Source organism: Chiloscyllium punctatum, chromosome 8, assembly GCF_047496795.1.
Source record: "Chiloscyllium punctatum isolate Juve2018m chromosome 8, sChiPun1.3, whole genome shotgun sequence".
NCBI classification, from domain to species: domain Eukaryota; kingdom Metazoa; phylum Chordata; class Chondrichthyes; order Orectolobiformes; family Hemiscylliidae; genus Chiloscyllium; species Chiloscyllium punctatum.
This window is the reverse complement of record NC_092746.1, coordinates 22,903,498-22,918,119: the sequence shown is the minus strand read 5'-3', so window position 1 is coordinate 22,918,119 and position 14,622 is coordinate 22,903,498. Positions and strand designations below refer to the sequence as shown.

The 14,622-nt window shown below is 40.9% G+C and overlaps 1 protein-coding gene across 1 annotated transcript in view; it reads right to left on the bottom strand.

The window, feature by feature from the left end:
• nek10 (NIMA-related kinase 10) overlaps positions 1–14,622 on the bottom strand; it is a 235,924-nt gene that overhangs the window by 17,909 nt on the left and 203,393 nt on the right. Inside the window, exons 29-32 of the mRNA XM_072575222.1 lie at positions 12,688–12,819; positions 10,018–10,072; positions 4,841–4,884; positions 1,285–1,385 (exon numbers count right to left, since the gene is read on the bottom strand). Coding sequence (XP_072431323.1) covers positions 1,285–1,385; positions 4,841–4,884; positions 10,018–10,072; positions 12,688–12,819 — 332 coding nt within the window. The remainder of the gene's footprint in view (positions 1–1,284; positions 1,386–4,840; positions 4,885–10,017; positions 10,073–12,687; positions 12,820–14,622) is intronic.

Here is a 14,622-nt window from a genome sequence, read left to right as displayed (position 1 = left end):
GACTGGGCCTGCAGAAGGTTATCTGCAAACTATGAAGTGATACTTACAAAGTAATGATGTGCTCACTGATGCTTGATTTAGATTCTTCTAGGACCAGATGGTTCCTTAACTGATGAAAACCTGGACAAGAGAGCTTAATTCTAGAGGTGAAGTGAGAGTAACTGCCCTTGTTATCAAAGTAGCTTTTGATCAAGTTTTACATCAAGCAGCTCTAGGGAAACTGAAATTAATAAAACTGGGTGGTGGCATATCTAACATAAAGGAGAATGACTTTGTCTGTTGGAGACCTATAATCCCAGGACATCGTTACAAGAGTTTTTCAGCATAGTATCCTAGGGCCAAATTTTTTTTAGCTGCGTCATCCATGACCTTTCCTCCATCATAAGGTGAGAAGTGGTGATTTCAACTCGGACTGTACAGTGCTCAGTCCTAGTTCCAGCTCCTCAGATGCTGAATCAGTCCATATTTGCATGCAGTTAAGACTTGCATAACATTCAGGTTAATATATGGTAAACAACATTTAAGTATCAGGCAATGACTATATCCAACAAGAGAGAACTCAAGAATCTACCCTTGACATTCAAAAGCATTACAATTACTGAGTTGCGCACTACCAACATACTGGGAGTTACCATTGATCAGAAACGTAGCTGGTCAATCCATATAAATGGTTACAAGATCAGGGCAGAAACTGGGAACTTTGCAGTGAGCACACACCTTTTGACCCCTCCAAAGCCTGCCTGCTGGCAACAATGCTCAAGTTAAGAGTATAACGGATGACTCTCCTGGATTAGTGCTACTCCAACAACATCTAAGAAGCTCAATACCATTGAGGAATAATGCTACTTCTTGATCAGTACCCTGTCCAGCAATCTAATTACTTACTCATAAATCCACTATCACTGCATAGTGTGTACCATTTACAAGTTACACAATAGTAACTCACTAATCTGCCTCCAACATCTTCCAAACCTGCAACCTCCACCGTGTAGAAAGACAGGAGTAGTAATTTCATGGGAAAACTACCACCTCCAAACCACACACTATCACAACTTGAAATAATACCAACATTCTCTCACTGTGATTGTGTTGAAATCCTGGAATTCCCTTCCTAATAGCACTGTGGGTGTGACAAGGTCATATAGACTGCAGAGGTCCAAGAAGCTAGCTCACCACCGCCTTCTCAAGGGCAATTAGGAATAGGCAACAAATGTCAGAGATGTTCACATCTGAAAAATGAATTTAAAAAGAAGAAAGGAAACACAATAAATCAAATTGATATACCTGTGTGATATAGATGATTTTGTGCAGCTGAATAAGAATCTGTTGAATTGGGTCACTGATTTGGCGTACTTTCCGTTGAGACACTGCTATTCCTGCAGATGCTTTAGACGAGAATATCATAATTAGACAAACTGCCCACTTTAAAATTCCTGTTATAAACTACAATGGAAACATTATCAGCATAATAACCAGATGTAACTGCATTTGAGAATAGTATAAAAGACATGACACAGTAACAATGACATTTAATTTAAAAGTAAGGCAATTGAATTGTTTTACATTCTGAGAAGGTTTTGTTTTAAACTGTAATACTATCAAGGCATCATTTTAATCATTAAACTCTGTCCATGAACCTTCAGCTAAGCTATGATTTATGATCAAACCATAACCAGTGGGAATGGATTTCTACAGAAAATGACAAAACAAGTCAACCAACATAAAAAGGCATTATATGTTTGAGTTTGTGATTGGAATTGCAGCCTTTTGCTGAGCTAACATTTTTGAAGTATGGTCACAAACAACACATTATGTCTGATAGTTTCTCATAAGTAGTTTTTCTTTAAATAGTATTGCATTGTTAGAATCTTTCCACTATAATTGCATATATTGAATTGCTAACTTTAATTCTGAATATACCCAAGATGAGTATACCCAAGTTAGATTCAACTTCACATTGAATGAAGCCAGATTAAAAACAATAACAGTCAAATACTTTTGTTATCTGAGTTAGGGTAAAGGAAGGCAAAACATTGACCCCCTTATAAAATTTGGTTCTTTAGTCTAAAACTATATCTGTTTTATTCCAGAATCATATTTATTGAATCACAGTCTCTTTTTGAGGTTGTTCTTTTGTCCAAAATGGCAGCAGTGATAAATTTAACAGCAAAAAGTACACTTTGTTACTTTGTTATAAAATACTGTGGAAAACAAGTCTCAGAAAAACAGTAACTGCTAATAATAATTGTAAATGTTGGATAACACTAGTGCAACATTAACATACGGAAAGATATAGTCCCAAACCACAGCATATTATAAAGAAAGTGCAACATATAATCTGAGTGAGCTTTTCATGCTAACAAAATGAACTTTGGTGATAAAAATAGGATATTGTATACTATAGCCTTTCCTATTTGTTCATATTCTATACACAGTCAGGAAGAATAGCCCAGATATTCTAATCAGGGTCAGAAACCCCATTTCCAACCCTGATCTGATTAAAAATTTTCCATTAACCTTTACACGTCTTCATGCTGGAGACTCTTAGACAGAGACCTCCAATTATGAACCTGTCAAAGAACCCAAAAATTCAGCAGCAAATAGAATCTTTGTAGCAATCATTGTGTCATGTTCTGAGAGTTAATGTCCAGCAGCACAGTCAGCCATTTGACAGTTACTGTGAAAGAGTAAATAAGGTAAGTGAGTAAATAAGGTAAGTGAGGGCTAAGGTGGCAGTTGGTTGAGGTGTAAGTGTGCTAGCTGGATGAAGTGGGTACTGTACCAGAAGAGTGAGGTGGGTGGGGTTCTAGATGGTTGGGACAACGTGGAGGTAAATTGGGTAGGGTTCCAGGGGATGGGTTGCCAGGTAGCTGAAGTAGATGGGGAGGCAGGTAAGGTGCCACGTAGGGAGATGGGTCAGGCATCAGGTGGGTAGTTTGCCAATTTGGTGTGATGTCAGGTGGACAAGATGGATAGAGTGTAGTGGCTATCATTCCAAGTGGCTGAAGTCTGTAGAATGCCTGGTGAATGGAATGCGAAGTGGGTTAAATTTCAGGTGGGTAGGTTGCCAGGTAAGTGTATGAAAGCTTAGGGTGGATAGGGAGAAGGAGATTTCAGGGGCTGGTCGGATAGGGAAAGGGGGAGCTGATTCCGACAGTTGGCAAAAGTGTTGTTGGGTTAAGGACCATCAGAACAGCAGTCAAGTGAGGGTATCAATTCCAAGAGTTGGACCAGGCCAGTAACATGGGACCATGCTACTTTTGGCTGGGCCATGAGGTGGTTGTCAGGGCTCTTAGTTGGTGTGGTGGATGGGAGGGAGTAGGTGGTGATTAGGGTGGGGTATGGTGGGTGGGAGGGAGCAGGTGGTGATTAGGGTAGCGTGTGGTGCGTGGTTGGCGGTTCAATTTAATAGTTAGCCAGGAGTTACGGCATGTTTTAAAACCTCTATCTTTTCCTGGACTCTTTCAGAGGGTTTTCTTGCTGGAGAATTTCCCACTGGAAAATTCAATTTCCTGGACAATTCCCATGGAGTTAGCTGTGCCAGGAATGGTACATAGTCTCAATGCACAGTCCCAGCCTATGTTGCTCCATTGACTCCTGGCCATCAGGTTATCTGGGCAAATATGATTTTAGTAAAAATAAATTGTGAGAGGTGACCTGATAGAAATTCTCCTATTTGATTATATATTTCAGACACACCAACTTGTCTAGTTAGCTGACGATGAACTCTTATGAAAGGATTCTATGGAGTCATTCTATCTCCGGAAAGTTTACAAGAACTAATCTTGTTCAGGTGACATCAGTTAGCAGTCAGCTATAAAGGTTCTTAACTCTGATGTGGGATCTTCAGGTTTGCAGTGTAAAAGTCTTTGGGCCTGCAGTATGCAGCCTATCATCTAATGATGCATGATGGATGATCAAGGTGATCACGCTGAACATCACTTTCACATTGAAAACAATCAAAACTTAAAGCTTCAAAATGAGTGAAACTCTGTACATTTCAATATTACAAATTGGAGAGCTCTTCGGTAACATAACCAATGAAGGCACTGTGTATTCATATAAACCTTTCAGGAGCCCTATGTAAATAATTCAGCTGAATTTGAAAATGAGCTGACATGGCAGAAAGCATCACCTTCTTACTATTCCTGCTAGTGATGCACCAAATGAAGCAAGCTTTTGGGAGCAGAACAGCAGTAGAAGCTTCCACTATTGAGTATCAGAGCAGTCTATTCAGTAGCTTTCTGATCCCAACATTACTCCACCAAGAAGTACCACAATTTTCATCCTTAACAGAATTTCTTGGCTATTCTTAAGTTTCGTTCTGATACTGCTTTAATTTTAATGAGTAACTTTTTGTCTATCATTTTATTGAACTTTTTCAGTCCTTCCATATTATTTATTTGGTTTTTATAAGCTAGTAGTAGAAACAACATTTGGCTTCAAATGTTCTTGACAGTCACCTTCAGATCATAAAGATAATTCTTTTCTCTAGCATGATAATAATGTTTAGAATACATTTTTTTTAAAAATCTTCACTGCATACTTTCCCTTACTATTGTTTCCCTTGGTTATAATTTCACATAACTACCATGATCCTTCAGCCTTCGAAGCACTACATCTGGTAGACTATGGCATTGCCACCCTGAGCTTAAGGAATTTCCTGTTCTCTTCGAGCAAGCTCTGATTCCAATAGAAGGTAATGGTAGAAGTAAGCCTAGTTGTAGGAGATCTAAACAAGCAAGACAAAGAAAAGACCGAAACGTCATCTCAACAAGTGATTGTTGATAAATGTACATTTGGAGAACAATTACTATGGCATCAAGCAATACTTAATTACCTGGTCTAGACTTGGTATTTGAGCTTCTCGGCTTTCCCTCAGACCTGCAAAATAATGTCGCAGTCAAAAAAATTTCTATTTTACAACCACACAAGTATACTGATGTTTTGTTTGGAAGCGCAAATATGAGTTGTAACTCAGTTGCAGCATGTCAATGAAAACACTGAAACATTTAATAGACACATTTACCTAAAGTGGTAATTTGCAAGAAGATATATGAGAATACACCATCTGCAAGATCCCCTCCAAAACACACACTATCCTGACTTGGAAAATCATCACTATCCCTTCAGTATCACTTAGTCAAAATCCTGGACCTCCCTTCCTAATAGCTCTGTAAGTGTCCAACCACCACCTGGATTGCAGCAGTTCAAGAAGGCTGTCCACTACCACCTTCCCAAGTGGAAAATAAAGGATTGGCAATATATGTTGGCCTAGTCAGTGATGGCCAAATCCCGTGATACAACTAATAAAAAATATTACTGGTGTACCTCCATACTATAAGACGTACTACTCAAATAGTGTGCTGACTACTAAACCAGGTATAAATGCAATTTATCTTTAAATACCTTTATTGCCTGTGAGTACAAAGTAAATGACAATCTTGTTTACTCTGAAATCATATTTATCATTAAAAGGTGCTGCAAATACCAGGAAAAGAAATCATATTGCAGAAACAAAGGCAGTAGGCCTTATATTCAGAAATATGAACCCCTATAATGAACCTAATATTTACTTAAACCTGTCCATACTTCAGTGGTCTTGGGTAATATCCTCATTATAGCAGGAAATCCTGAAAATGGTGCTAGAATGGCAGCATTGCACCTGCTGAGAGTCCACCCAAAAATGGGCAGCAAATCCTGGAAAGATCTAGCTCCAAATTTCTGTTCCCAGGAGTTAATAGATTAAGAGGTTTTTTTTTACAATTAATAGTACTCCACTCGGGCGGCACGGTGACACAGTGGTTAGCACTGCTGCCTCACAGCGCCAGAGACCCGGGTTCAATTCACGCCTCAGGTGACTGTGTGGACTTTGCACGTTCTCCCTGTGTCTGCATGGGTTTCCTCCGGGTGCTCCGGTTTCCTCCCACAGTCCAAAGATGTGCAGGTCAGGTGAATTGGCCATGCTAAATTGCCTGTAGTGTTAGGTAAGGGATAAATGTAGGGGTACGGATGGGTTGCGCTTCGGCGGGTCGGTGTGGACTTGTTGGGCCGAAGGGCCTGTTTCCACACAGTAATGTAATGTAATCTAATCTAATGTATGCAGTACATCCTTGGTGTGTGCTGTGTCCTCCACAAACTCATTCAACAAAGAGGTGATGTCTCAGACCATAAAGAAATTCAGGAATAAGAGATCTTGGCTGATGAGGAAGGAAAAGGTTGTGATTATGACATGGGCCAGGAGATCAATAGGAAGATAGCAGAGTCAACTTGCCCATGAAAATGTTATTGCTAATCAATTCTAGGCAGACTGAGATCCAAATACAAGCATGCTTTTATGCACGACTTCTGCAAGCCTACTATTTTCTAAATGCAACATAGATTGTTGATTGAAAATCATTTTATTTTGCACTATTCTAGTAAATAAAGGGTACTTTTTAACTTTCAATGTCCCAGTACTATGATCATTAAGAAACATTAAACTGCAATGACGAAGTAGCCTTTGCATTAATTGCACACAACATGACCTGCACAACACTACATACTCCCTACATACAAGCCTCAGTCAAAGAAAAGGCAGATTAGGGCACTTTGGAAGATGAATCCCAGTTCTTCTTTATTCTGTCGGATGCTACTATTTGCCTTATTCTCTTTTTATCCTTATAGTCCTAGAGAACAAGAAGTTCATTGAATACATCTCTGCAATCCCTGAGCATCCTTGGTGAACGTGCTTCCATTGCTAAAGGCAGTTCAAATTTTCCCTCCTATCTCCCTGGGTGAATGAAGTCCTTCACGTGTCAGTAGTTCATTGCCTACCTCTTACACTGAGAATGTTTTGTCTGGCTATGAAGACCCAGCAAGGACAAATATTTTTTACCTTCCTGCATCTGCAGACTAGGTACACATTTCTCCATTATTCAGATAGACTCTCTTTGTAGTGCCTGCAATGTAGTGATACCAGGTCCAGCTTTCTCATTGTGATTTCATTGGGCAAGGTCACTGCCCCTGAAAGCAGGTACATGAGCCTTTCCTGCAATCCCCAACTGCCAAGTCTATGCTTCACTGGGTCATGAGAACAACATTAGGCACATCTTATTGCCGATGATGTTAAACAATAAAAGATTGTTTGCGAGAAGATTAGCAGCATCTTTTGGTGAGGCAAGATACTCCATCCCTTTCAGTTTGGGTAACCTTGTAGGCACCTCATTTTGTACTAATATTATAACAGTGTGAGTTTGGAGTGCAGACTATGATACATTTAATAAACACCTGTGCCACTCATATGCTCTTAGACATCTACTATTTTCCTTGCTTCCTGCTATATCTAGGTACTACTATCCAAAATTCACAAAGGTGGAGACAGCCTGCTTACTGCCTCACCCTAGTCACTGTCATGACTTTGGTGGGCATCACTGTGGCCACAAGGCCTGGAGGGACCCAGCCTGCTGAGTCTCCTCCTGCACGTGCACAGCGGCACCCTCTGAACCTGACCCTACTGGAAGTATGGGGTCACTGGCCTTGGGGAATAGAAAGGCAAGGCACAGCTTCACCATATGGATACCTGCTGGCACCTCCATATCCCTGTAAGGGCACTTGCAGTAAGGTCAAGATAGGCGCAAGTGGGTACTGCAGGTGCTGGAGATTACAGCCAAGATTAGAGGGATGCTGGAAAAAGGGTGGCACAGTGGTTAGCACTGCTGCCTCACAGCACCAGGGTCCCAGGCTCGATTCCAGCCTCGGGTGACTGTCTGGGTGGTGTCTGCACATTCTCCCTGTGTCTGCATGGGTTTCCTCTGGGTGCTCTGGTTTCCTCCCACAGTCCAAAGATGTGTAGGTCAGGGGAATTGGCCATGCTAAATTGCCCATAGTGTTAGGTGCATTAGTCAGAGGGAAATGGGTCTGGGTGGGTTACTCTTCGGAGGGTCGATGTAGACTGGTTGGGCTGAAGGGCCTGTTTCCACATTGTAGGGAATCTACATCCGAGGAGCAGGGGAATTGATGTTTCAGGCAAAAGCCCTGCATCAGTAAGGTCAAGATACCTTGTTCCCCTCTCACCTTGCCATTGATGCTGTGCACCCCTGTTAACAGCAACAGATTGCAGGTTTGAGTGCACATCTGTCAGTAGTGTATCTTCAGGTGGACCTGGATACCAGCCTTTCTATAGACTCTGCCAAGCACTTATATGTCCTAAACCAAGACAGTAGACCAAACTTGGGTAGCCTCCCGCATCTTTCCTTCTGGTTTACCAAGGATTTTTGTATCACTGTCTGATGTTCTGATGCCTTTTGCACAAAATACAACATGTCTCATGGTCAAATAAGAGGCATGTTATGCTATTGCGTGTCAGCAGGTTCCCAGCTTCCAGCAGTCCTCCATGCGTTGGATACCTTGGGTGTTGCACCCTCTGGTAGCTGTGGACCTGTGCCAGTGATGTGCTCATCAGATTGTGACCCTGAACCTACTCTGAAGAATGGACCCACTGAGGTGAATCTCTCTGCTTTAGTGGATGGCGCAGGTGAATGTCATGCTAGTGCCTTCTCTGAGGTTGTGGCATCTTGTGCTTCGTCCTCTTTTGGCTGCTAATGTCTGCAGTAGGAGAGAGAAAGGATCAGTTGCTGTTGATGCAGTTGCTTATGTAAACAAATATTTACAATGCACATCTAAGAACAGCATACTACGGGCTACCTCACTAACTTCTCGTGACAGTCCTGTCTCTCCATAGGTGCAGTCTCAGTCATTAGTCCTTCCCTGCCAAATCTGCAGCATCCTTCTTGAAAGGTGTGAAGATACAACAAACAGCATCCTTGTGCTGGTCTGGGCCAGCTCCCTTGTGTTAAGAGTGATCTAAATCTGCAAGCAAAGAAAGAGAAGGACCGAGTGTGACTGCAATGGGTGGATTTGATGGATATATAGCCATGTCAGGTCCTGAGCTGTCCTTAGCAGGTGATTAAGAAATGCATTGCCCAGCAACTGTTAGAACACCAACAGCATGAGATGGCTGTTAAACATTCAGTGTGTATGTACCAGGTGCTCTGAGATTTATAGAATAGTGCCCTTTGCGATGTGACTGTGCAGTGCCACAGTTGGACTGACAGATATCTATATAAATTTGGCTTTGCATTGACAAGATAGGGCCAATTAAACTTACACAGCACAAGAGATCATTCATCCTCTTCTTGCACTGTACACTCTTCTTGCACTCTTCTTATGTACAAGTTCTGGATGCTGACCTGGACTGTGACCTCACTCTAGTTTCCTTGCCATGATAGGGGTCTTCCCTGCCACTACCACAGGAGAAGAGGATCTCCCTTCTCTCTTGGACAGTCTGGAGAAGAACATCTTAAGAGGAATCACTGAAAAGTTGAGCCAGTTTCAGCTGGGGTGCTAGAAATCTCTGGGGGAGCAGATGTTGGGGTGACCAACGCGTGCTAAAAGACACTACAACATTGAGCTCTGTATCCACTCTGTATGATTGGCCAAACAAATTATATAGCAACTTGCATGCTTAAGTAGTGAGCTGAAAACATAATGATTGTACAAGAAAACTCATCTCAGCCCCAAGAAAACGTGAACCACTAATTGGCTTAACACGCCATACTTAGATTTCACATTGGAAGACTTTGCCTCCAAAGTTCTTAATGGTTTGAAGGACAGATAAATGTTAAAGAGATAGAGATGTGTGAAGATGTGACAAGATTTCAACAGCAGTATTTAAATGAGGCATTGTAAGGCTTTGTGCCAGCAAAATAACCTAGAAATTTTGGTTAATAACCAAGCTTATATTTTCTACTGCGTTTTTTGTTATGTAAGGTGTGAAAACATTTCTGTGACTGTGCTGGATGTTACTTCAGGGTTTCAGGAACGTAGTCGATCATAAAAAATTTACAGGACATCTTTAAAAGCCAAGAAAGTGACTTACTAACCTTATATCACAGCCGTTGCAACAATATCTTCTTAAGACTGAAATTTTGATTTAAGGTATCTTATACAATGTGTGCCAATATGCCGAATACTTACTCAACCTGGTATTGACTCTCAGTGCCAATAGAACTGATACTTCTTGGTAAGGTAGCTACAGGAAAAAAACAATTTCAATTATTTTACCCTGGAGAGTGCTTTAACATATGCAGGATGGAATTGTTTTGATTATTATATGCATACAAAGATTATAAATCAATTTTTAGGAAGTTGCATGATTTCAAAAAGGCCCAATAATCTTCATTATAAAATTAAACATTCCAAAAATTGTCTGCTGAATAATTTGTGTTTTCACATACATTTTATTACTAAATCAATGTGGCTGTAATCTTGCTGCTGTTCTGATTGCCCATGGGATACCAGGTGGCAACACCTGAACTGTCAAAATTCTGAATGTTTATTCCACATCTGAACTGTTATGGGAAGCTGTAATACTTAACAAGCCCTTTCACCTAAAATAAACCATTATATATCACCTTTAGAGTCAAATTTGGCCTCCATGACTCTTCCCCACATTAATCCAGCTGGTCTGTGCTGAAAGCTGCTGATGAGATTACCCTGGAGAAGGAGGCTCTATCTTAATTGTTCTAAATAGGAACATATCCATTTTGCAAGCCTGTGCTATATTCTGCCTCTTCAAAGATAGCATGTGTTAGGACACTGACATGAAAAGCATTGGCATGCATGCACAACCACCATTTTCTGGGCCACCACACACTTCAACACACTTCAAGTTCTTAAAACCTAGCCCCTGAAGTCTGGAAGCATTACAATACTGTCTTAACTTCTTGACGTATTTTGAAAACATCTCAGAAATGAGGAGGGACCCCTAAGAAAATACCAAAAGCAGATATACAGGATCACTAGGAACAGATTGATAGATTATAGAAGCCCTACAGTGTGGAAACAGGCCATACTGCTGTCTGAAGAACATCCCACTCAGACTCATCTACCCCCCTACCCTATCCCTTCCCATGACTAAGTTACCCAACCTACACATCCCTGAACACTACGGGCAATTTAGCATGGCCAATCCACCTAACTTGCACATCTTTGGACTGTGGGAGAAAACCGGAGAACCCAGACTAAACCCATACAGACACAGGGAGAATATGCAAACACCAACGGTCACCCAAAGCTGGAATTGAACCCAGGTCCCTGTCACTGTGAGACAGCAGTATTAACCACTGACCCACCATGCTGCCCTGTTGTTGTTGGATTGTTGGCATGAGCCGTGTACATTCCAAATTGAGTGCTATTTGGATAGTTCTAGTATATGGGAAACCATTGATAGTCATGGGAGCAAAGACTTGGACAGCGAAGGCAGTCCATGGAACACACAAGACTCATAAAAAAGAAACAATGGCATAGGGGTGACTGAATTAGGTGGGAAGTGAAATTGCAAATTTCCAATGGTGAGCTGATATGCAGAGTCAGTGACATATTTCCAATGTGTCAGGCTTCAGACTATCCTATAGGAGCTAGTACATGTGATATATATTGGCATAAAACAGGTTTTAGTAAGGTTCTACCTTCAAAAGGAAGTCAATGGCACATAAGAAAGTAATTGTAGGTGATCCTGTAGACAGCGGATTCTTCAGGATGTCAGTGCCGGCAAGGCAACTCCTGCAGCTGAAGTGGGACTCATGGCCCAGTGACAGCCTGGCCTGGTAGCGGAGCCAGGGACTCTTGGTTGCAGGTTGAGTGTGGGTTCAGTGACTTCAGCAAAGTAGACCCAACAGGGAAGAGATGGTGCCTAAAGTGGGGGAACTCCTACGTTGGTGAGTCCGGTGCAGACAACAGCGACGGGGTGGAGGTCTCCCTTGAGGCTAGGTGCCAACATAGACAGGGTTGGAAAGACTGCAAAAACTTTTTACTTTATTTTTCTGATTTATTTCTATGACTTATAATGATGGACTATTTATTTCTTTACTTTTCTTTTTTTTTGTTTTCTAAGAATTTAATCTTAAGTATCTGTACCTAGGTACCTTTCTACTTAAGCTGGCTCTGTAACACAGTAACTGTAAACCTTTCAGTGTACTCGCTTGAGTACATGTGACAATAAAGCTAATTTAATTCAATTCGTGTCTGTTTAAAGTGACATGCCACAATCAGCTTTATGCAGTTGTGTTCAGGTCAGTGTTTTTTTCTTGTTAAAGTCTATGACACAAGGCTAATAAGAGAAGAATGACAGTGTTCATGGAAGTTTGGGATCTGCACAGGCAAATTAGTGGTGAGGGTGGGGTGGAGGTTTGATGAAGTGTGGACTGGCTTCAGAAGTATCAAAGTGTGGAAGGAAGATCCAAGGGAAGACAAAGATTACGGTCAGAGGAATGAAACAGTGAAATGGAAAGAGCCTGGCATCCTGGATATAGTGAGGTCAGTCAATCAAATTAAGAAAATAATGAACCAAAAGTGTCAATACTGAGAACCCATCCATTTGTGTTGGTTAGCACAGGCCTTTAAGGGCTCTGTATTTACTTACAACAATCACACCGATAAGGATGAGCTTGAATAATATCCTTTTCAACACACAGAAGGGTGGGTCAGCTCAGCCTGCAAGTTGAGCTATGTCCCACAGAATAGTGAGTACAACAATGGACATGTACGTTCAAAAACAGTGAAAAAAAAAAAGCATTGTTTCTTCCATAATAACAGAAAAGTCTCTTACTTCCCTGTAAGCGTTAAAATGTTATAAAAGAATTGTACCTGTTATATCAAGGCAGCCAGGGCTTTCAAGAGAATATGATTGAAGACTGTTGCTGAGGTGTGCTGCCTCTGTTCTGGATAGTGACTGAGGCAATCGTCCCTGACTAAAGAAACTAGAGGAAGAACTATGACCTGTAAGAAAAAACAAACTATCACAAGATTTTGGACTTGATTAACAATTCCCAACTGAATCAAGTAACTAATCAGATATTTTCACATGATTTATGAGAAAAATTTCAAATAGCAATATATTTATTTGAGTATATTTTATTGATGTTGTTACATATTTCAGTACCTCACCCAAGTGGTTATTTTTGAAATTTATTGTTGGCATGACTCAGTAATTTCAAACTACTGATTACAGAACACAGGCAAGGTGATATTAAAACAAAATCTCATTCTCTGCTCAACTAATTTTCTCTCAAGCACATTTTTTGGCAATGCTCATTGCATATCAAATACAAATGACAAATGCCAAGTTGTGTGTAGTCTCATAGAAAAGACAAATGTGAAGATACAATAAGGCAATGACATCATCTTCAAATTGGAAAAGTCAGGTAATTTATACCTCTCCACACTGCAAAACCTCAATAGTGTTTTTTTTTTGCTCCCTACTGCCAAATTAGCTAACATGAGAGAATAAGAATCAAATCTTGGGGTTTTTCATCTGTACACGTCTCTAACATAAGAAGATGAGAAATTGGAGAGCAGTAGGCTATCTGGCCCATTGAACCTGCTTCGTCAATCAATAAGATCATGGTTGATCTTATTACTTCAGCTCCACTAACCCTCCCGCTCACCATAACTCTTAATTACTTTACTGTTCAAAAATCTATCGATCCTTGCTTTTAAAACATACAATGAGGTAGCCTCAACTGCTTCACTAGGCAGGGAATTCCTCAGATTCCACCCCCCCCCATTTACATCTCCACCACAGAGGCTCCCTGCCTCATTCCTGATGAAGGGCTTTTGCCCGAAACTTCAATTTTCCTCCTCCTTGGATGCTGCCTGACCTGCTGTGCTTTTCCAGCACCACTCTAACCTTGACGCTGATCTCCACCATCTGCAGTCCTCATTTTCGCTAAATTCCACAGATTCACAACTCTTTGGGAGAAAAATTTCCCCCTCAATTCAGTCCTAAATCTGCTCCCCTTTATTTTGAGGACGTAGTTCTAGTTTCACCCGCCAGTGGAAACAACCTTCCTGTTTCTACCTTATCTGTTCCCTTCATAATTTTATACGTCTCTGTGAGATTCCCCCTCAATCTAAATTCCAGTGAGTATAGTTCCAATCAACTCAATCTCTCCTCATAAGGCAACCCTTTCAATTCCAGACTCAACCTAGTGAACCTCCTCTGCATCCCCTCCAGTGCCAGTACATCCTTTCTCAAGTAAGGAGGACAAAACTGTGCACAATACTCCAGATGTAGCCTCACCAGCACCTTATATAGCTGCATCATAACCTTCCTTTTTAAACTTCATCCCCCTAGCAATGAAGGACAATATTCCATATGCCTTCTTAATTATCTGCTGCACGCACAATCCAACTATTTGTGATTCATGCACAAGGACACCCATGTTCCTTGGGGCACAGCAGCATGTTGCAATCATTAGATCATCAGTGGTACTTAGTTTTGCCTAATTGCAGATTCAACTCCAGATCACTTGGAGGTAAGAGCATGAATGTTCAATGGCAACAGGAACAGGCATAGCTCCAGTGTCCAACAATTAATAGGCGTACAGCTGGCTAAATCTTACTGCTTACTATCCAGATATGACTAATAGTCATTTGGTTGAGTTAATAAAGAGTAACTGAAATCATGGAAAGTTCTATCAAAATTTTAAGACTAGAAGGAAGACCAAAATGTGGGCAAGAAAAATGTTTGAAAATACATATCCATTAGTCATTTTGCTACCAACAACTAAATTAAAGAAA